This window comes from Amborella trichopoda, chromosome 11 (assembly GCF_054954075.1).
Source record: "Amborella trichopoda isolate Santa Cruz 75 chromosome 11, AtrichopodaSantaCruz75HAP2 v2.0, whole genome shotgun sequence".
Classification (NCBI taxonomy): domain Eukaryota; kingdom Viridiplantae; phylum Streptophyta; class Magnoliopsida; order Amborellales; family Amborellaceae; genus Amborella; species Amborella trichopoda.
Window position 1 is genome coordinate 2,601,002 of NC_142346.1, and position 24,673 is coordinate 2,625,674.

At 41.5% G+C, this 24,673-nt stretch overlaps 1 protein-coding gene across 5 annotated transcripts in view; it reads right to left on the bottom strand.

Annotated features, from left to right (window-relative positions):
* LOC18441339 (Transducin/WD40 repeat-like superfamily protein) overlaps nt 1-24,673 on the bottom strand; it is a 73,765-nt gene that overhangs the window by 26,870 nt on the left and 22,222 nt on the right. For all 5 annotated transcript variants that reach the window (XR_016044503.1, XR_016044502.1, XR_016044504.1 and 2 more), the window contains 3 exons: nt 21,135-21,264; nt 20,895-20,938; nt 18,665-18,758 (listed from right to left, as the gene is read on the bottom strand). Coding sequence is in view for 1 of the 5 variants with exons in the window: in XM_088851998.1 (XP_088708124.1) it covers nt 18,665-18,758; nt 20,895-20,938; nt 21,135-21,264 (268 nt within the window). In the remaining 4 variants the exon portion in view is untranslated. The remainder of the gene's footprint in view (nt 1-18,664; nt 18,759-20,894; nt 20,939-21,134; nt 21,265-24,673) is intronic.

Genomic DNA, 24,673 nt, shown 5'->3' on the forward strand with positions numbered 1-24,673 from the left:
GACCTGGAAAAGCCCGAACCTATTTGGCCTAACCCAAAATTCATAGGTGAGGAGCCCAGCTCGGCCCAATTAGAAGCTTTTTTTTTTTTAAGAAAATATCTTTTTAAACAATTCTTGTTCACAGTAAGCCAAAACAAATATATATATATATATATATATATATATATATATATATATATATACATACTAAAATAAAATCCCTTAAAAAGCATTAGAAATAAAAAATATTGGGAAGAGGGGTGAGTACACGTGGCCACTCACCACCTCATTCCCCATTCCCACCGCCTCCTCTCTCTCTATAAACATGTTCTCACCCCACTGCCCCCTCTCTCTTTCTCTCTTTAAAAACCCATTCTCTCTCTCTCTCTCGATCTCTCTCTCTCTCTCTAGATACCCAATTTTCTAGAACTTCCAATTGAACCCTCCTGTGCATTGAGATCGAAGCAATCGGGGCAATCTTTTAGGTTTTTCATCAGGCAATCAAAGTTTTTCCAGGTTTCTAGCTTATTGAGTCTGGGTCCAAATCTTGGACCTGAACACTATACAGGTCTGGGTCCGGGTCTTGTGACTTCGGCTCTGAGTTTGGATCTGGGTCCCATAATCCTTTTTTCGGGTCCAGGTTTGAACCGACCCATTGCCACCCCTAGATTTGCATCCAGATCTTGAGGACAGGTGGGGATGCCAAGTCACAAGTGAAGAGGTAAAAATCAACTAGGTTTTGTTTTCTTTTTTAGAAAGGAAAAAAGTAAAAGAGGGAACATATTTCTTCACCCTCTTCTCATCAAGTGACGCGTATCACTCTCCCCCTCAGACGCGCCTTCCCTTTCTCTCTTCCACTTACCCACTTGCCGCCTCTCTCTCTCCCCACCCAACCCATCTCTCACCACTGCATCTCTCTATTCTCTCCACCACTACATGTCCCTCTTCTCTTGTGGTTTCTATGAAAGCCAGCATGCACATCTCTCTCTATTCTCACCCTAGTCTCTCCATCTATAGACGGCTTGCACATTTCTCTCTCCACCAAACCAGCGATCTCTCTCTCCTTCTCCACCACCACATCTCTCTCTCTCTCTCTCTCTCTCTCTCTCTTCCCACATCTCTTTCGCCACCTGTAGCAAGCAGCCATCTAGAAACCCTCCTTTTCCTCTTTTCAGCGAGCAGCAGCAATAAGAGGCAGCAACTAAAGGCCCCAAAAGAGGCCTTATGTTTCCTCTCTTTCACAGCATTGAGAGGCAAAGGTGGAGAGACAAGGACAGTGAGAGGGGGAGAGTGAGAAGGAGAGAGAGTGAGAGAGGGAGAGAGAGATGGCAGATGGAAGAAAGAGAGAGAGAGATGGCGGATGGAAGAGAAAGCAGGCGAGAGAGAGAGAGAGAAGCAGGGGAGGGCTTTTGGGCCTGGGGAGAAGGGTTTCGGGCTTCATGGGCCATTTAGGGCCGACCCGATAAAAGCCTGGCCCAGCCCAATAAAAGCTTGCCTTTTCTTAGTAGTACCAGGCCCAGGTTAGACCCGAAAATGGTCCAAATTTGCAGCCTGGCAGGGACCATTGGCAGGCCTAGTGTGTGATCTAAGCAAGGCGTGTAAAACCTCCCTAGTGACAACATTTTGCAAAGGATCTGCAAGTCCTATACGGACTTGTGCTACTTCAGGTGATTTAGATATTTATTTGGGCAGCTTAGTTCTTCAGACCGACAAACCTATATGACAGATTACCTTTACCCATGACCAACTATGGGTAGGAGGTAAGATTGGTGCAGCATGATGTGCGAAAGTTTGTGCACATGGGCAAAGACCCATAGTGCGATGCCTTGAGGCGTGCACTGTGCCACACTAAGTGTTGGGCAGTAATGATGGTGAAGATCTTGATGGCCATGTCAATAATGATGTATGTGGATGCATATTTAAGGCTATATCGAGCCCTTGCCCAATCCTTGAGGTACAAGGATGGTTGTATATGAGAAAGTGGATGAATAAGAGCAAGCTACGGCCATAGTCTATAACTTGTGCATGCCTGTGTATTTGTTTCCTCTTCCTCTTGTGTGTGCTTGTGGAAGGTAAGACCTGATTTAGTCCGGGGTTCGACTTTGACTTGGTCTTGCACAGTTGGCTAAGTGAAAACTCTCCTTGACAACTAGCCCGTTTGAAGTGTCAAACCAGGACTGGACTGCCCCTTTAGATTTGGGTAGGTCATGCTATGAATTGCACAGCCTGGGCTCGGTCGCTGGCACAGTCATGGGCTTAACAGGCCAGGCCAGTTACACTGCCTGGCCCATTGCCACCCTTAGTAGTGGCAGGTTTCTTAGTTCATCGAAATTCCGATTCAGCATATCCTTGAATACAGATTGCTCTTGGTACTTGTTTTTCTAACTCAGAGCAATAAAAATTACTATTATCGACCAAAAAAGAAAAAGAAAGCGTTTAGCACACGAACTGAGTTCAACTACTAGTGGTCTCCAATCGCCATAATGAGGAAATTTAAGCAATCAAAAGCATTTCTACTGGCAAGAAACACCCATGAGAACCATTACCAACATTTTCCAACCAATGCATTACCATATTGGAGTATCACAATCATTTCACAGGTAACAGCGTATCCCTCTCACATCCGAAAGAGAAGTATGGTAAAGTTGAGGGCAGAGGTCAATGTTTGATGATAACAGAGATGATGATCAAAGGGACATGTATTTCATTCAAAGTTCTATGAGGGTAACTTAAGGCATCTTATATTAAGTCTTCCCATTAGTTTTAATTAATTTTTCGTATTATTTCTAATTTTTCTAAAAATTTTCAGGAACATTTTTTTGTACAAAAATTATAGTGGATGGTTGTTTAAAGCTCCTTGATTGTTTCCATTTCACTTGGCAATGAAAATAAAAAATCCTAGGCTGTATCTAGGGCATTATTATAATTTTACAGCAACATATAGTGGCCCATGTAAGTGGAATTCGAGTATATTGAATAAAAAAGAAAAAGGTGTGCCTCCCTAGGGGGTAATGTGGGCCCCACATTGGTGCTACATACATGTGGGGGCTGGATCCATGGTCCCATGTGCTTTGAAAAGTTCTGAAATTTCAAAAATACCCTTATATGAAAACTACAGCAGAAGTAAAATTTTAAAAATCTGAAAAAATATTTAAAAATCATAAAAACATTTCTAATACCAAAATAAAATATATTAGGAGTGAACTAGTATCAATGGGTCATAATTAGCAACTATAAGGGCACCCCACTTGTCCCAAAAACCATGATCCAGTACTTTTTTTATCCAACCCAACAAAGACCCATGACCCACAGGCCATGGAAAACTCAAAAACCCAATAACTGGCAACCACCCCCGAGGGGAACTATCAAACTTAATTTTGATGGTTGCTCAAGGGGCAATCCAGGCCCAGCCGGGGCTGGAGGAGGTCCGAGACCACGAGAGGAATACTTTACTTACATTTGCCGAACCCCTAGGCCACAGGGACTCACAACGTGCGGAAGCCATGGCACTGTTAATGGGGCTCAAGCTCTCTAACCCTTCTTGGGGATCTCATTTGATAATTGAAGTGGACGCATACAATATTATCTCCTGGGCTTCTGGAAAGTCTATACCACCTTGGTACATAGCTTCGATCTTTGATGAGATTTTATTCATTTGTAGGGATATCAACTTCTCATGGAGGCATATCTTCAGGATGTGCAACAAGTTCGCAGATCTCATGGCCAATGAGGGAGCCGATAGTAGAAACAATCTCAGACCTCCTTGAAGATAGATGCAGAGTTTCTCTCTCATTTTTGCTAACCACTTGTATTTACATTGTAAAAAAGGGTGTTTTATAAACCCTTTCACTGTTTGGCTGCGCCAACTTTTTGTTGTCACAATACTGGACCGTTTTCCTCTCCTCTTTCTGCTGTAGAGGGATCACCTAGCCCCGTCAGAGCTCTGGTAGCTCCCAATTTTTGTATGGAAAGCTCGCAACACTTGTACATATTACTTCTTACTTAATGAAATAGTTAACTTTATCAAAAAAAAATGACCCATGACCCACAGTCTCAAAGCAAGGGCTCATGATTAGCAGGTCAAAGTTGGATAATAAACAGTGGAACTATGATCATGAAATGTGGATTTCATTTCTCCCCTTCAAGAGCAAGTCTTGCACTTGTCACCACAGTGCAAAGGGGGCTCTCTATACATATACACGCGTCTCTGTATAGGGTTGCTTCCTAGTAATGCGGCTGTCATGTGTACATGTCGTGGGTTTTGGCCCTTGCTCTCACAGGCCTACAACCGCACACAAGAGACTACAGAGTTTTCATGGCCAACAAACATGATCCTTGCGCATCTCTCCGACCTCAACAAGAATAACCCACTGCAAACCCTTCTCGGTAGTACCACATGCCAAGGTTTAAGAGTTTTGGATATAACCAGGGCCATAAACTGTCTAACCCTTAGTCAGTCAACACACACTCCCACTGAAGTGTATTCCACTATAAATATCATTTTTATAAGCTCTCTAGACCTTTGTAGGCCTCAAAAACCCAACAAATACCGCATTTGAAGAAGCCTCATATGAAGGGGCCAATGGGTGCCTCCCCCCAAAAAAAAAAAGTTAAAAAAAAAACCTCAAGGCCCCAGTAGAGAAAGGGAAAAGGCAAGTAATGCTAGGTTCAAAACGGAAGATTGGGCCCAAAGTTCGGAGCACCACTATTATACCACAAGAAAAATGGAGGGTTTGTCTATTTTCAAGGAACAAGGATATTGAACACAATGACCGATCAAATTCACTAGGTTTTATCTGGTTTTGCTAGTATCCTCATGTGCAAAATTGTAAATATTTGATGTGCGAATCCACACTTCCTCACTTGTGAGATTTAAATGGTCTATTTACATTTAAGCATGCTTGGACCTAGTGGATAAAAATGTCTGACTCAAACTCGCCCAAGTCTTAAGATATGGGGACTTGTAGCCTCACTGAGGGTATGGCACTTAATAGAGTAGAATGGCAGACCATAACCATAATTCGTGCAGCCGACCACAATTAGTTGGGAAACGGCATTGATGATGATGATGATGATGATGATTTTCATCAAGTGGGTATTGCTTGTAATGTGGCCCCATAAAATGTTGGAAGCAATTGACCAATTTGGGTAGGTTGAAGTGCCCAATCTCATATGAGCTTATGGAGCCATTGCTTCAAAAGGAGGACCCCTCACAAAGGAGCACCTCAAGACCCCTAAAGATGATTGGGTCCAATATGGGTTTACAATTATGAGAGGAGTTACACGTCAATTAGGCCCGTCTCCATCAAAAACATCCAGAATGAGTAGGAGACGTCGTTGTCCTCCTCCTGCTCCTCCGACTCCCTTTAACTGAAATCTCATCTATGATCTATACCCCAAACCGCACCGACGCTCCTTCAGACCTCTTCCCAAGTCACAGCATACTTCTCCTCCTATTCAACCCTATCATGCGTTAGGTCTTCAACCTTTCATTCCGAAGGACAAGCAGGTTCCTCCCTCCCCACCCCCCCCCCCCCCCAATCGCAAGTGGTCACTCCAGCCCCCGCCTCTTCTATCCCTGCTTCCTACTCGTAGGTAGCTGCTCGCCCCTCGTCCTCCCCTGCTCCTGTTGCCTCCTCTGAGGGTTCAAAGGGGAACTCTTTCCCCCCCTTTAGCCCTTCCCCGTTTTGCCCCTTCTTTGTCTCCATCCCCCCTGAAGAGTCCTCCCTGCTTAATCCAAATTTCTTGCCTCCCTGGTAGGTACGTTCCATCCTCACGAGACGATCTCAGAGGAAGAGAAAAATGGGCAACTCTCCGTCTTCGTGCTTGGTCCCCACTGGAAGGGTCTTTTAGAAAGAAAAAAATCTAGCTCACTTTACACCACTTGCCCTTTCATGCCTAGTCTCCGTCCACTTTTAGGAGAGCGGTGGAGGCTTGTGGCGGTTTTATCTCTATTCATTGAAAGTCCATTGAAACCCTCCTGCTTGGGTCCATTTGTCTTCTTTTGAAGGTCCTGAACACTAAGCTCATCCCACCCTATGTGTGGATTGAAGCTGACAATCTCTTCTATCCAATCTCACTCTCATGGTCAAAGGCTTCCCCTCCCTCAGCTAATTTTTTCAACTGTCAAGCTCCTCCTTCGGCCAAGGGACTTACTTCCTCTTCCTGGAACACCGTCTTGCGGAAACCCGACCACCACACGCGGCGCCGCCACCGGCACCTGCATGGGCACATTTCAGCTTCGAGAGGCGACCGACCCAGCCCTCCTTCACGCAGCTTTCCATATGGCTACCACATGGCGCTTCTCCGGTCCCCTCTAGACACGGCGATGTCAGCTCGCCGGCGTCGCAGACAACTCTGGAGCCCACCCCCACAGGCTCTAGCCCCGATGGCGGAAGGGTGGTTGAACCCTGTCGGTTCTCCTCGGGCCTTTCGATCTCATCTACCCACCGACCCGATAAGGAGGTAATAGTGGACGGTGACCATCCATTTCCCTCTGGGCCGTCGAGCTGTGCTAGTGGCCCGTCTTCATCGGCAGGGATTTTGAGCACGGCCCCTAAGGACCTGACCCACATCCCGAGAATGACAGCCCAGGCTTTAACATCTGTCCCTGCCGTCGCTGCTCCCCCCTGACCTTTGTCTCGCTTGCTTGACACGTGGCCTTCAGGCTTGCCCTCCCCTCCCCACCTAGTGCCTGAGCCTGCTCCTTCGCATGTTCCCGCTTTAATTGTCGCGCCACCTGGCAATCCTCAGCCGCCATCCCCTCCCTTGTCACCTGCCGCTGTCCTGCTCCTTCGCATGCTCCCACTTTAATTGTCGCGCCACCTGGCAATCCTCAGCCGCCATCCCCTCCCTTTTCACCTGCCGCTGTCCCTTCGCCTATCCCCCCTCCCTCTCCCTTAGGCGTCACCTCCCTCCCCATTTCGCCATTTGGCTCTTCTCAGCCGCCATCCCCTTCCTCTTCACCTACCGCCGTCCCTTCGATGCTTGCGGTTCTGCCACCCGTACCCCTCCCTCTCCCTTAGGTGCTACTTTCTTCCCCCCTCGTGAACCCAACCCTCCTCTGCTCTCTTTTCCCTCTCTCGGCTTCCAGGAAGTTTCTTCGTCCTCCTCCTCCTTTCTCGCTCCTCCACTCCCCCTGCTGCCCCCATCCCCCATCTAACCTTTCTGCTACCTCTTCTTACCCTGCTAGCCGAGAAGTTGTGCTCGCTGACCCTTCTCTTTTCCTCAATCCTTGGCCCCTTCCGTTGCTCTCTTTGTCGTTCCTGCCTCTCGACCTTCTCTCAGAGGGAGGCCCTTCCCTGTCTTCCACCATGCGGAGACCCCTTACATCTCAGTTGTCAATGGAACTGGACGGCTCCCTTCTACCCTTTGGGATCTTAGCAGTGCACTCCCTTGACCCCTCTCCCCCTGACCCGGCATATCTTTCCTCGCTTCTTGCCCCCCTCCTTCCCCATTCCTCGCACCTTGTCCATATCAGCAAGGTTACAACAGGTCACTTCCCTTACCCAACCTCTTGTCCCTGGCCGTACAACTTTGTCCCCCACCCTACCCACACCACTATATGTCCTTTTACAACCCCAACCCCCCCCCCCCCCTCTCCCCCCCCCATATACGGGACCCCCTCAGCTCCTACAGTGCCCCGCTCCTCTCTCCCTACCTCTCTCCCCCCGTCTTTGGTGCTCTCACACCCCCCTCCTACCTGGGATCTATGTCGCCCCCCTCCCTTGAAGTTTCCCCTGAATCCTTTGCCCTTTCACCGTCTTTCTCTGAATTCACTCTGAAAGTCTCTACCCCAGCAGCTTCTGCTGCTTCACCTTCCTCTCCCACCTCTGTTCGCTCCCCACCTCTGCCTTCTGAACTTTATCCTTCTTTCTCTCCCCCCCCTCTCTCGGAACCTCTCTTGGAGCAGTCGTGGCCCCTTTCCTGGCCCAATCCTCTGTCTGACAGAGAAATGCTCAGGCCTCTTACCGCTCCCTCCTCTCCTGCACCCATCTCTCCCCCCTTGGCCAATGTCGAAGCCGAGAGGGTCAACGGTGATGGGGACAAAAGTGAAGCTAAAAGAATGAAGGAGATTTTTCGGGTCATGGGTTTCGAACACGACGGTGTTTGACGACATCTTTCAGCACCATGGGTACCCGATGCGAAATAAGAAAGAGAAGCCGGTCAATAAAGCCTGACAAACAATGGAAATTCCGATAGTCTCGGAATGGCCACATAACGGGTCAATATCTTCATAAGGACTTTAAAACGTCTCCTGCCAAGTTTTGTCACATTCCGACATATCTAAAGCAGTGCAGATAGAGAAACACTTTCGACAGAATCAGCCTTTAGCACCCTGAAATGGACCCCTATAAATGGAACCCGACTTTCGGTGCATCAAATTGTTGTGGGACCACCGCCATTGGAACCGGCACGGTAGAAAACCCGTAAGGGTCAAGTTTCGGCTCAATCGGGCTCCAACATAAAGTTATGGGTAAAAGACCAAAACTGGAGGAGCCGCACGCTATTCCCGTGCGGCCACCCTGCAACTAAACACCATTAAAGGGGTAGTCACGAACAGTGACTTGCAACACTCTTATCTCGCTCGCCCATGGTCGGATCACGCTCGAATTTTGTGAGCGTGTTCGTCTCGTCAAGACGATCGTTTCGAAATGTGGCATGCCCCGTAACGACGCCCAAGCACGAAGAAAAGCAAGAGAGAAGTTATCGATCCGTGGAGAAAGTCGCAGGAAAATCAGCAACATCACGCCTTGCTTGAGCAGCCAAATCACAGCTCTCGCGAGCTCGATCGATGTGAAAGCACCTGCATCGCGTACATAACGCCCATGGCTAAAGCTGATCCAAACCCCGCACATGACGAACGGTCGGATCTTGTGCACGAAGCCGACGAACTGACTGCAAATTCTGGTGCCAGAATTTCAGATTCCAGCTAAAACTCAAAAGTTGCGTGATCTTCGTCTGGGGAGAAAATCGAGCTGCATTTGTTGCCATGCAACCGTGACGGCATGCTTAGTGTGATCCAGCGAAGAAATCACGAAAAAACATCAAGGAACGAGCACACTATCGATCCGAAGTTTGCAAGATTTATCCAAATTTCAAGTCACGTGATCGTGACTTAAAAACACGATCCATGGCTCGAAGTCGATATCAAATCGATCACCACGCCGAGTCCTAGACGAAAACAATCATCTTTCATACAAATGGACACCAGAGCAACCCCGGATCATTCATGAAAGATCACACACGTTCTAGGACAGCAGCAGGGACTGTTCTGGAATTTTCACAATTGTTAGGAAGGAGCAAATCAATCATTTTTCACCGTATTTTCCTACTTTATTTAATTCAATTAAATCTTAATTTTCAGCAATTAGGTTTAATTTTGATCAATCCACCCATATATTGGCAAAACTCTATATATATCACGTACTCTCATTGTACATGGACCGAACTTTGCCTAATAAAATCTCCATCTTACTCATTATTGGGTTACGGCTTGGGAGAGAGGAAGGAGAGAGAAACTTTTGGGATGGTACCCTCAGCTTAAGGTAAATCTCTTTCTCTCTCTTCTCTTCTTTCCTCTCTTCTCTCTCTTCTCTTTCTTCTTCTTCGTCTAGCTTTTCTCAGAGGCTATGCGCGGCAGTGGCAACGCCGCGCATGCCTCTTTCTTTCTTCTTTTGCATGCCTCTTTCTTTCTTTCTTTCTTTCTTTCTCCCCTCCTGTGGTTCCACATGTCGTGCGTGGCGATGGCAGCACCATGCCGAGCTTCTTTCTCCCTCTCTTTGTTCGTCTCCATCTCTCAACAAGAAGTGCAGATGGCGATGCCTATTGCCGCCCGCAGGGGTCTCACCCTGTTGTGCGCCTATCGCAAACGGCAATGCCTAATGCCGCGAGCGAAGGGTCGCGACAATACCCATTGCCGTCCGCTAGCTTCTTTCGTACGCTCGGTGCCTATCGTCGTGCACAGGCTTCTTTCACACGCTTGGTACCTATCGCCGTCCACGAGCTCCCTTCGTGCGCTCGGCGCCTATCGCCGTCTGCGAGCTCCCTTCGTGCGCTCGGTACCTATCGTCGTCCGCAGGCTTCTCTTGCGTCCCACGCCTATCTCCGAGTGCTTCATAAGGAACTATCGCCGCGCACTTTACAAAGGACTATCGTACCGCGCTTCACAAGAAGTCATTGCCGCCAGCGAGGGGATGTGATGCCTTCTCGTGTTGCCAACAGCGATGCCTAGCGCCGTCTGTAGTTCACTGCTCATCCTCTGACCGTGGGCAACAATGTCCAGTGCCGTCAAAGGGCCGCGATACTGTTACTCATGGCTAAGGATGGCGATGTCCAACGCCGTCGGGACCCCATCTCTTCCTCGTCTTGCGCCTTCTCTTCATTCTCTTCTCTTCTCACTTGACTAAGGGTAGACTCAGTCTAGCACTGCCATAGCAGTCTGGATGCCAAGCAGTATTGTCGTCGTGTTGGTCCTGAGTACCATGCCCGTCTTGCTGCCACACCAGATTAGGACAAGCGTATCGGCCTCGGTTTCGAGTAGTATTGCCATCGTGCTGGTCCCGAGTACCATGCCCGTCTTGCTACTACTCCGAGTCAGTCACCGGTCCAGCTGTCATACTAATCTTGCCCCCTTATTAAGTTCTCTCTTTTCTCTCTTTATTCAAACTCTCTTCTTCATCACCCTAACTTCTCATGAATGTGCATTGCCCTAAGACAAGGGTGGGTCCTTCGGCCCACTTGTCTTGCAAGTTAACCACGATAGTGTTGTGTAGAAAACAAAGAGATTGCAGGTCAAGGGAGGTGACTCCAAACCAACGAAGCAGCTGGGGGGCTTTTCGTCGTGATCTAAGAGGGCGCCCGCACGAGCCATCTCGAATAAGTCACGGACCCAAGTGAGGTTGGTCCCCACCTCACATTCAATTACTCTCTCACCAGTTGGACACCTACCCATGTTCTGTGAACGAGGTTCCCGAGAGAGAGATCTCAGGTCTACGGTCTTCCAAACCTGAGACACGTGTCACGCGATCACCTAGATCCGAGGAGGCGAGATCGAGGCACCTAACTAGATGGACCTGAAGGCCCAGCACACCGCTTCATGCTTGCAGACGCCCAAAGGCGCCTCAAGGTGCGCGTCAAAGGAAAAAGGGAGCTGCTTAATCTTTTTTCCTCGATCAGTTATGACCAGTGTTTTAAAAAAAGCCGATTCGAAACGGACTCGCCCGGTTCGACTCGAAAATCGCAATGGGGGGATTGTATCGGCTAAAAAATCGAGAATCGTCCGGTTCTAGAGAGAACCGGACGATTCTGCACAGTGACTCGCCGAGTCACTGTGCGGAATCGGCGAGTCCGTGAAGAACACGAGATGCACAGTGTTCTTCACGGGATTCTTTGAAATTTGTCATTTTTTGATCATTTTTCTTGTTTTTTTTGGCATGTGATCTAATTTGCAGGCTGTAAATAGCTTTATTCAGCTTTTACAAGGATTACATGGTTGAAAAATTTGGTGTTTTTGGTTCACGAAACTTGCTTTTTTAGGGTTTCCGCCTTTTCTGAAAGTTTCATGCCAAATAGGGCATGAATCTTTCAAAATTTGTAAGCATTTTGATCATAAATCTGTGAATCAAAACCTTTTGTTACTAATTTGTGATAATCGTTGAGAAAAACAGAGGTTTTTGGAGATTGAAGGCTTCGGTTTACAAAATCAGGTAAGAAGTTCGGGTTTTTTTTTTTTTTTCGCCATTCGATTTATTTCACGGCATATTTTGAACATAATGTGTTCAATAATTAGGATTTTTAATCTTTATTGTGTCTAGTATGATTTAAAATTTTCAATTTTACGTAATTTGTTCAATTACAGCATGAAATTTGAGATGAACACTGAGATGTCTGCAGAACCAAAATTCCGTTTTTTTTTTTTTTTTTTTTGCTTTTTGATTTTGTTTTCATGATATATTAGAAATAATGTGTTAAAAATTTAGGGTTTTGACTCCTTATATTGTTGTTTATCAGAAAATATACTCAATTGGATGTAATTTATTCACTTAGAGGTGGAGTTTTGAGTTAAAATGGCTTATGTAAAATGACTCTGTGAAGAACAGAATTTTTTTTTTTTTTTTTTTTTTTTTGATCGATTGTTTTGTAATACTTGATCGATTTTTTTGTAATCCATGATCGAATTGTTTTTTTTTTTTTTTTGTAATCCATGATAGAATTTTTTGTTTTTTTTTTTTTTTTGTAACCCATGATAGAATTTTTTGTAATCCATGATCGAATTTTTTGTAATCCATGATCGAAATGTTTGTTTTTTTTCTTGTAATCCATGATCCAATTTTATTTTTTATTTTTTATTTTTGTAACCCATAATAGAATTTTTTGTAATCCATGATCGAATGTTTTGTAATCCATGATCGAAATGTTTGTTTTTTGTTTTTGTAATCCATGATCGAAATGTTTGTTTTTTTTTTTGTAATCCATGATCGAATTTTTTGTTTTTTGTTTTTATGTAACCCATGATAGAGTTTTTTGTAATCCATGATTGAATTTTTTGTAATCCATGATCTAATTGTTTTTTTCTTTTTATGTAATCCACGATCGAATTTTTTGTTTTTTTTTGTTTTTTTGTTTTTGTAATCCATGATCGGATTTTATGTAATCCACGATCGAATTTTTTGTAATCCATGATAGAATTTTCTGTAATCCATGATCGACTTTTTTGTAATCCATGATCGAAATGTTTGTTTTTTTTTCTTGTAATCCATGATCGAATTTTTTGTTTTTTTTTTTGTTTTTTGTAACCCATGATTGAATTTTTTGTAATCCATGATCGAATTGTTTTTTTCTGTTTTTGTAAACCACGATCGAATTTTTTGTTTTTTTATGTTTTTTTTTTTTTTTTTGTAATCCATGATCGAATTTTATGTAATTCATGATCGAATTTTTTGTAATCCATGATCGAATTTTTTGTAATCCATGATCGAAGTTTTTGTAATCCATGGTTGAATTTTTTGAAAATTTGTGATTTTTTTTTTTAATCCATGAGCGAATTTTTTTTTGTAATCCATGATCGAATTTTTTGAAAATTTGCTGTACTTTTTTTTTTTATTTCTTTTATGTGATGTAAATTAAATGCTGAATGGCAGTTCATGCAGGGCAAGAACATATCAATATTCGCATATTCATTCAAAAACATGAAAATTCTTAATGGAGTACCCTCATTTCTTATTGAATTCTTAAAAAACAATATTTATAATGAATTTTAATAATATTTTCGGATTTTTTTGAAGCTTTATTCTGACCGATTCACCCGATTCCCGATCCGGATCGTCGATTCGCCGATCCGGATCGATTTCTTGGGTGCCCGATCCAGGTCACCGATCCGTTTTTTAAACCATTGGTTATGACAAACACGCAAGCGGTGGCTCCTTTCCTTCCACCGCTCCTTCCCTCTCCGAGGCGATCGGCCAGGATCGCCTCCTTCTCTGTCCCTCCCTTAACCAATGCAGATTCTCTCATGGAACATTAGAGGGTTGGTACAGAACTCCAAAAGGAACTCTATTAGAGAGTTATCAGTCAAATATACCCCCTCGATCTTAGCCCTAACTGAGACCAAACAACCGGAGCCTACCCTCCAGTTTATCCGCAGTGTGTGGGGTAGAAGGCCATGTCAATGGGTAACGCTACCGGCAGATGGGGCTTCTGATGGTATTTGGGTCGTCTGGAACCCAACTAAGCACCATCTCTTGTCGTCCCGCATAAGAGAATTCTCGATCACCGTCCTTTCTCGGGCTTCAGATGGTTATCCTCTCAAATTCTCAGCTATTTACGGGCCCAACTCTGCTTCTCTCCGTCCCCACCTCTAGTCTAAATTAGACTATGTAGCTTCTTTACCCCACACTGCGTGGTGCTTGGGTGGTGATTTCAATATCACCAGATGGTCTTATGAGAGGAACCTTAATCCCAACATCTCCCAGAGCATGTTGGACTTTTCCGATTTCATTTCTCGTCAAGAACTCCTAGACATTCCTCTCCAAGGGAATGGTTTACAACCTGGCTCTACACTGGCCAACGCCCCGGTCTACTTAATGTCCATCTTCTACATGCCAGCCTCGGTGGGTAACAAGTTGGACCAGCTCATGAGAAAGTTTCTATGGTCTGGTCAAGCGAAAAAAACTAGACATCACCTTATCTCATGGGATAGAGTCCGACTACCCAAATCCCAAGGTGGTCTAGGAATCAGAGACCTTAGAAAACACAACCTGGCTCTGCTAGGGAAATGGTGGTGGAGATTGGCCACCCAAACTAATTCTCTCTGGGCACAGGTCATTCGTAACAAATACAAGATTCCGAAACACAAGTGGGTGCCCGACAGAACCACCCGCAGCAGGGCCTCAAGAGCCTGGAAATCCTTTGCCTCCTCTCTTGCTCTTTTCAATCAATCCATCCGCTTCCATCCTAAAGAAGGCACTAGAGTGTCCTTCTGGTCTAATCTCTAGATTGGACACTCCCTCTTAGGGACCCCTTCCCCTCTCTCTTTCACCTTTCCTCCAACAAAGATTCAACCATAGTAGCAAAAATGGTCCTTTCAGGAGGCCGAAGAATCTGGAATCCCTCCTTCAAAAGAAACCTCACCAAAGCGAAAACTACACTCTTCATTTCCATGTCGGCTGCCTTACACCAAATTTTCTTATCTCCATCTGGGAGAGATTCTCTGGTATGGACTCTCTCTCCATCTTGAAAGTTCTCAGCAGCCTCTTTCTACAATAAACTTATTCAACCCCCTACTTACCCACTTAACCCCTTCTCTGTCCATTATTGCTCCTCCAAAAGTTCAAACTTTCAATTGGATTGCATGCTGTCAACGAGATCTCACAATCGACCAGCTTCAAAAAAGAGGCATTCCGCTCCCCAACAGATGTGTTATGTGCTTGAATGAGGAGGAGTCGAACCCTCACCTTTTCTTACACTGCAGTCAGGCCTTCGAACTGTGGAGTCTTATACTTCAGTTGTTCCGTATTCAATGGGTCCTTCCATCCTCGGTTAAGGCTCTCATTTCCTATTCAGGTTGCCACTGGCCTAAGGCCGATAGAACTTTGTGGAAGTCAACAATCGCTACTACCATCTGGGTCATATGGCTAGAAAGAAATAAGAGGGTCTTCCAAGGACACAAAAACGACGTCCCAGTGCTCTTCCATAAGGTTACTACCCACAAGGACTTCGTAGGGATCCCCACTAATACCTTCCTCAGTCAGTGGGAGAATATCATTCACCTCCAACCTCACAAGAACCAAAGAACTCACAATTGGCAGTCCCCCTCCAGAAAATGCCATTAAGCTTAACTTTGATGATTGCTCGTTGGGGAACCCAGGCCCATTAGGAGCTGGAGGGGTCTTTCTAAGCTACTCGGAATATGTGGGACAAGGAGACTCCCAGCTTGCTGAAGCTTTGGCACTTCTTATGGGCCTCAAAAGTTTTAACCCTTCATGGGGCCAAATTTTGGTGGTCGAAGAAAATGCCCAAAATATCATCTTTTGGGCAGCAGGCATTACTTCTCCTCCTTGGTACCTCTCCAAGATTTTTGACGAAATTTACCACATATGCAGGGATATGAACGTCTTATGGATGCATACTTGGCAGACGTTGAACGAGCTCGCCGATCTTCTTGCTAAAGACAGAGCAGGGGCACGTGTGGAAGACCCCGACCGGTCCATCTCCTTTTTTGCTCTGGACCACAGAGGGTATCTAGGACCGTAGTTAGCTCTTCTCTTCATCTTGTAGTCGGGCATACTTATGAGCCCCATTTTTTGCAACGCAAGTATTTTTTGTAATCAGGCACGTGACAAGGCCAATTTTTTGTATAGAGTCTCAAGACCTATTTTTTGACCAAGATACCCGTCTTGTGGGTACTCTAGGTCCTCTCTTTCCCCTATCAGCTGTACTCTTTCTTCATATAGCAATACGATGTTAATATTATCAAAAAAAAATTTATGAGAGCAGTAGCACGATTAACATGATGGTAAATTGTCCTCTAGGAATAGAGTTTACTTTCATGCATCTAATGATATACATGATGTACAATTCATTTTTTTATTTGATTGACAAAGTATTGTCGAGGTTGGGGAAGAGCATGTTATTCAAGTGGTAAATAGTACTGCTGCAGCAAATTTCGTGCTACCATTTTCTGGGGCTAAACATGGCCTCTTATCATTTGGACATTATGTGCAACACATTGCATAAGGCCTCATGGTTGAGGCTGTTAGTAAAATGTCTAGGATATAGGTTACACTTACTAGGGCTAAGACCGTGACAATATTCATTAATTTCATTTATAGTCACACAATCCTTAGTCTACGGAGTATAGTGGAGAAGAGAAACCAATTGAGAATGATGTTCACATCAAAAGAGCGGTCAAGATGCAAGTGGTCCAGGCATGCTCAAGGGAAGAAGGCCTATGATATAGTATTCACAAAGACTTTTTCCACCAGGGTAGTGAACTCAATTAAAGTATTTCTACCCTTAGTGAAAATTTTAAGATGGGTTGATGATGAGCTGAAGCCTGCTATGGGTACGACGCACAAGATGGAGCAATAAGAAGGATGTCTTTGGGCAATAAGAGTATCTATGGTGCTAAATGGGAGATAATAAATACAAAATAGGATAGGCAGATTCATCAACCATCACATGCAGCTAAGTCTTATTTAAACCCAAAGTTCTTCCATGCAGACCTGGATATTGAGAGAAAGGATGCAATCAGAGAAAGCTTAATGAATTTCTTGAGAGTCTAGCTCTCAACAGTGGATATCCAGGATAAAATATTGGTTGATCGTTCATTTGTATAACTGAAATCATTTAGGAAGGAAATAATAGTGAGACAAACAACGAAGTGAAATCCAAGTAACATATTTAATTGGAATAACTTCTTTAAGATTCATTCAATTTGATTTTTACACAGTTTCATATGATGTTGTAGAGTATAAATATCAAAATAAATCACAGTGATTGTATTTTGTACACTTTTGAATTTTCCACCCAATGGTGGCAACAACACGGGAGCAGTGCTCCAACTTACAGAGGATGCCCATAAGGGCATTGAGCTTAACATGTAGCTCATCCAATTGTGAGCACTATTGGGGCTCCTTTCAAATAGTAATTGACATTTATGATTTCTATTATAACTTTATATTAACTTGTAACTAAAAGTAACAAAATTACAAGTAACTTTTAAACTCTATTCGTAATAGTACTTTAGTAGACTATTAATCTATTCAGAATTTAAGACTATCTGTCGAAATTAGAGCACATGCATTTTAATCACAGCTACATACAAAGAGAGAGCTTGTGCAAAAAAGGCTCACTAATTTGGTATTTGGCAAGTATAATCAGAGGCCACAAGAACATTTTGAGAATCGTGAGAAGAGGGAAGCCAATGCATTGAAAGACTTGGATGATGCCACCGAGTGGTTGGTTAAGACTCTAGGATTGAGAGGTCCTCCTTGGTGAGGGTTGACTTGGGATATGGTTACCGAGGCTTCAACACTAGCTTTTGACCCTACAAGGGTCACTAGATCAATGAAACCCCTAGTTCACTGAGAAGGGGGATAGATAAGGAGTAAGAGGCGGATTCACAAGAAATAGAGGGAAGCCATTATGTTGAAGAGGATGATGATTGATGACGGCCTGGAATCATATGGAAACGCTCAAGATAAAGCCTATGATTATTATAAGGAGGACGATGATGGAAGAATTAATTTTACTTTTGTGTCATTTTACTTTTGACTCACAATATTCTCGTTTCGAATTTTGGCTTTTGCCATGTTGGAAAGGGTATGGACTACGGAAATTGAATTTTAGGAAGCTGGACTTGTAGTTGTGGTCTCGTATTTAGGTTATAGTTTTTTATTTTTATGGATATTTGAGTGCTTTATGGAATCATGGACATCATTTGTGATATCTTTTGATTTAATACAATTTCAAAATGTGATTCAATGATTTTGATTTGTTTCTCAGCATTCAGGCGCATATAAATGCATCTATACTTGGTTAAAAACACATATAAATGCATAAAAACCCAAAACTAATACATATATTCATATGTGTGTATTTAGGCTGCACTTATATGCATATATGCCTGCCTAGGCATCTCGAGAGCAAGGCACCATTTGTTATGCACTCATGGAAATCATTTGTTATATCTTTTGATTTAATACAACTTCAAAATGTGATTCAATGATTTTAATTTGCTTCTCAGCATTCAGGCGCATATAAATGCATCTATACTTGGTTAAAAACACATATAAATGCATGAAAACCCAAAACTAATACATATATTCATATGTGTGCATTTAGGCTGCACTTATATGCCTATATGGGCATCTCAAGAGCAAGGCACTCGCCTTGCACCTAGGCTCTCAAGTCCTCCCCACGCAACCTTCCCCCCACAACCCCCAACAGGCCCCCACCCCCACCCCCCCCCCCCTCAACCTTCCCAAAACAAAAAAACAAAAAAAAACAGAAAAGACAAAAAACACAAAAAAAACAAAACATAACAAAACAAAACTTTTCTTCTCTCTCGCTCACCACCTATGTGTCATTTCTAACGTTCACCCCAACTCATGTTACATCACTGGAGCATGGCTAGAGAAGTAAAATATGACTAGAGAAGTAAAAGAGAAAAGAGTTATAATACCTCACACTTAACAAGACTTTGAGGCCCTTGATGAGTTTTGGGACACCAATCTAATGCCCATACTGATCCACCAACTTGCATTACAAAATCATTACTGCACAATTTATGTTGAAGAATCATAGCATCACTAATGGAAGATTATGATCAAAATAATTCAGGATGGTAACAAACATTCCATATTGCAGTATTATTTGAGCAAATATAAGCAACTTGCAGCATTAAAGCACCTGAAAACTACTCAGCAAAATTCATGACCTAATTTTATGATTTTTGTATTTTGTGATTTACTATGGTCCCGTTTGGTTCAAATATAAGTGTTTGTTGTTTGCATAGCATCTAGTAAGAGACCTGGAAGTTGCTTATCCACCATTTGAATTACTTTGAAGACATGTCCCCAATAATTTATACAATATAATATAATATTAAATATCTATTATAATATACAAATTACTTATATATGTCATATAAAATTAACTATAATCACAATATATAATTACTATATCTATATATCATTATTATATAATTATCAAATGCAATTAATGTTTATTTTAGATTTTGTATTAATTAATAAATATATTATAATATTATAATATAATATCATATAGTATTGTATTATTACACAATAATATAAAATTATTATAATATTCCATTATATACTTTATAATATTATATGTATATATTATTATATATATTAGTTATAAATTACAATATTATATATCTATTATAATAGACAAATTACTTAGATATAGCATATAATTAATTATGATTATAATATGTTATTACTATAATTATATATAATTATTATATGTAACTATTACATATAATTAATGTTAATTATATATGATTATATATATGAAATTATTATAATATAATATCATATAGTATATTATATTATTTATTGCATAATATTATGCATTAATATAACTAATATTAAGTATATATTATTATATATGAAAATATTATAATATAATATCATATAGTATGATAATATTATACAATAATATTATTATAATATTTAATAATATATATAATATTATATAATATAATATTATATATAATATCTATGTTATAATATTACATATTTATAATATATTAATTATGGTATATAATATATTGCGAATTATATATTTATAATTACTTATATACAATAACAAATAGTTTATTATAATTGTAATATATGTAATTATAATTATATAATTATTATGATTATTCATTTATATTAATTATTACAACTATTACAGCTCTAGGGTTTGAAGTGTTTTTTTTGGGTGGACCTTAACCCACTCTATAAAATATAACTTAACGGCAAGTTTTTGGGGCCCATAGCTCTCTTTTGATCTCCTGGAAATGTTAATTCCACCTATTTTGGTATTGACATTTCAAAAAAAAGGCTAAAAATGTGGAAATCGATCTCCACGCAGAAATGGGACTCCCACCCTGGGGGGCATCCAAACAGCATTTACGGGCAGTTTCCATGGAAATAGATCCAGGGAACCAAATGGACCCTATATGGTTTCTGCATTCTGGAATCTGGATAAAATTATAAATGAATTTATTCCTATTTCTGCTGCATATTGTTGCTTCAGTCAGTCAAAAGAAAAACCACCCAGGTAAACTAAACTCACTTGTATAGCCTAGAAAGATAGTCTAAATGTGCAGAAATAATTATTTATGAATCATGGGACAAGTAAGTAATCCCTAACAACAATGTCAATTAAAACACATTTGCTAGATCTCAACAAGTTTTGTGCTTGAAGGTTGCTTACACCCCTAAGTCCTGAGGTAGGCTTAACCCCTAAGGATTCATCTCCAATGCCAAAGCGCTAATGTATTCCCAAGAGCCCCATCCATTTATGGTTTATCAAGCCATTGCTCTGATATGCAATAGTTGACTCGACAATAATGCCCATCTATATAAAACCAATAGATAATGGATTCCAAAAATATTACGGGTTTGCTTTTCGCATCAGACTTGCAGTTTCCATGGAAGTCAGGAATTAAGACATCTCTAAATCATATTTGCTTAAATCGAGAGAAAATGTATAAGTGGGCAAAACATACAATAAAATTTGGCAACGCTATGCCATACTCAAGGTAGGCAAGTACTATTATGTAGAAAATAAATAGAAGTTTGAAAGATTTAATAGGAAGAGAAGGCAAGAACTTTAATTCTTTTAAAGTTGGTTAACCAAAGCAAATCAACAAGAATGCGAAATAGGATGTGAAGTACCTAGAATTTGTGATTTTGGTGATCTCAGGTGATACTTTCTCAATCTGCAACAGAAGAGTCATCCCAATTATAAAAAGAAAAGGATCCAAAATAGGCCAAGATATCGTGAAACCCAAAAGTCAGAATGTGATGAAAAGCAAGGAACATGTGATTACATACATCTTGCCACCGTAAAGTTAAATCATCAAATAAATATTACATATTGAACTAGTCCCAAGACCTAAGTTCACCATTGCTCACCTTAGGGACAGCCGCTGAAGAAAACTGAGGCAGGACAATCACTTTTTTATTGTCATTTACATGTTGAGATCCACCTTCATGAATGAATCGTAAAGTTTTTGATTCTTCATTCCAATATTGCCTCCATTCTCTATATAATAATAACATGCATCAACCTAGTTTACAGTTTGAACAAATAGATGATCCTATTAAGGTGACAAAGCTATTAGGCCAAAAACCTTATAAATACAGGTGGTCTATGCAACAAAGCATGAGGTAAGATGCCAAAACAGGTAGGCAGGAAAAGTAACAACTAGTGAATAAAATGATAATTAAATAATTTAACCTTGATATAAATACCTAAATTGAAGGATTCTTATGCTACATAAATCTTCTAGATTTATCAAATGATGCCGATGTGTGTGAGATCTAACTGTTGGTGTTGTTAATATAGTGACAAAAGAATGGAGAGCCGACAATCAAGATCTATGGCAAAAAAAACATGATTATTTACTGGATACACCACACCCACGAACCCTCCCTCCCTAACTACCTCTCTGTCAATGCATACGATCTGACTTTTGGTTATGTTATTATAGCATCAAAAAATAGAGAGTTGACAATTGAATATATGATACGGATTACGGAAACATGATCATTCACAGGATTACATCACATCTAAGATGCCTCTCTCTCTCTCTCTCTCTCTCTCTCTCTCTCTCTCTCTCTCTCTCTCTTGCATATGTGTGTGTGACAATTCTGTACAATAATTCTATCCTCTCCTTTCTTAAAAAAAAAATTCTATGCTCTCCATTTCCCCCACGGTATCCATGTCAAGGTTAAGGGCCATTGCTTTTGCTTCTCCTAAGTGCATGAACTCCACGTGACTTACCAGCTGACGAAGTAATCATTGGCTGCATGACCACCATACTGCATGGGTGTGTATGTGTGAAGAATTCTGCACAATAGTGTGTAAAGAATTCGGCACAATAGTTCTATGTTCCCCATTTTCCCTATGTTATCCACGTAGGGTTTAAGGGCCAGGCTTGGCTTCTCCTATGTGGATGAACTCCATTTGGCAAAGTCGCTATTGGCTGCATGAGCACTGTATTTGGCAATTTGCCATATCTCCATTGTTCTATCCATCCTCTCACTGTCTCACTCTGCTATTATATATACCTTTGAGAAACCTGGTATCCTTTTGCTTTCACTAACCCTAGTTTAGTTGATTGAAGCAACTCTTACTCCGGCAACTCCACATTTCTCTGCTTCTTTCCAGCACATTTACTCTTGATATGATATCAAAATAGGTCAGCCCTTAAATTTCAATTAAGAGAACAATTGTAGATGTGGAGAGCTAGGTTGGGCACAATTCTGTACTTCTTTCCCAAACATAAACTCTTGATATCGTATCAAAATAGCTCAGCTCTTAAATTTCAAGAGAAGAATCATAGATGTGGGGAGCTTGTACAGGGAGTGATCCCAAAGCTAGAGCTGGAGCTGGAGCAGGAGCAGGCTTGCTTCCCCCTTCAAGGGGCTCGATTCCTATCTTATAAGGACCTCGAACCCTAAATAAAAGGGATATTGATTGCTTTGGAAGAGGGCCTGATCATGGTTTGAAGGGATCTTGATCCTAAGGTAAGTTCCAAAAGATTTTTAATTTTGAACCCGACTTTTTTTATTTTGAGCTATTCTTTTGCTTTATGACAATTTTCTAGTTGACGGCCTGATTATGGTATTTTGAAAGTTAGTGTCCTGAAACTTTATTTATAGAGTACCCTTGTCCTTTAGTAAAAATTTCAACTTTACCTATTATGAAGATGACAAAAGTTCCCCATTTCTTTTAGTGATATTTACACAAACACCCTTACTTGATGAGCAAGATATCACAAGAAATAACTTTTTTAAAAAAGAAACTAAATAGTTAGTAAATCGACCCTTCACAATTTACTCTAACATTAACCTTAATAATTTGGAGGCTTGTGAATTTAGAATATCCGATATATACATATATACATACATACATACATATATATATATAGGAAAAGTCTTCCCAACGCCTATAGGCGAAATGAATAGTGATTTCGCCTGCCCTCATCACCTTCCAAAGTTCATCGTTCGGTCATGATTGTCCGGTAGTGTTTCATTTTTCATTTTTTTCTACAAATCAGAATGATTTGAAATTTGGAGCGTGTGTACATCTGAGTGAGCCGCACCTAATAAAAATATAAAAAAAATAACTCGTGAAAAAACAATTGACCAAAATACCTCCGAAAAATTTTTGGGGTATTTTGGTCAACTTTTTTCATGTAAAATATTTTTATGATATTTTTCTTAGATTTGCCTAATTTTGATTAACACATGCTCCAAATTTCAGGTCATTCTGATTTGTAGAAAATAAAATAAAAAATGAAACACTACCTGTCAATCGTGACCGTACGATGAACTTTGGACGGTGATGAGGGTAAGCGAAATCACTGTTCATTTTCGCCTATAGGCGTTTTGTAGTATCTTCTATATATATATATATATATATATATATATCGGAGTTTTATATGATCATCACATACCAATAAAGCTGAAGGGAAAGTTCAATAAGACAACTATGAGACCAGATTTGCCTAACGAGGCAGAATGTTCGGCAGTCGAAAAACAACATATCCATAGAATGAGTGTAGCTGAGATGAGGATGTTGAGATGGATGAGTGACAAAACAAGGAGGAATAGAATTCAAGATGAATACAATCCGTAGAACTTAGGTGTAACTCCAATAAGCGATAAGAAGAGAGAAAGTAGACTTAGGTGGGCTGGCCATGTACAGCGCAGACCTAGTACGGCACTTTTTAGGAGGTGTGAGTTGTTGATTTAAGTAGAAAGCTCAAAAAGGGTAAGGGGAAAGCCCAAAAAGTATGACCTCATTGAGTGTAGGGCTCTTGATAGAGCAAAATGGCAGACCATGATTTGTGTAGCCAACCACAGCTACTAGGGAAAAGGCTCTGATGATGATGGTGATGATATATATATATATATATATAGAGAGAGAGAGAGAGAGAGATAAACAAATATGTGTGCGTGTGTATATATGTACATACACATATACACAGATACACACACATTCAGAGAGAACCGCGGATTTGATCAAAAGATTAAACTATGAGACCAACGCATCGGGCGACAAGAATTCGTGGCGCTCGGTTCCCAGGCTCAAGTCCTGCAAAAGTCAGGGTAAGGGGATCTTCCTCCCCACTAAGCTATGGAAAAAAAAAACGAGCAATGAGAAAAATGGATCGTCTTCCTCTTCGTCATTGCCATCGTCCGCCCCATCTCTCTTGAAAAGAGATTTACGCCTTATACCCAAAAACCCATCTTCGCACCTCCCAACAGAAGTCACTTCCGCCTCCACCTCAATCCTTCTCTCAATCCTATGCTCTAGTTGCTTCTTCCCCCCCTCATGTTCTACTGAAAAAGAAGCAGCAGGAGTCTTCCACCTCTTCCGCGTCTAATCAGGTTTCCCCCTTTTTACCTTACTATATCACCACAATCCCTGAGGAGATAGATAG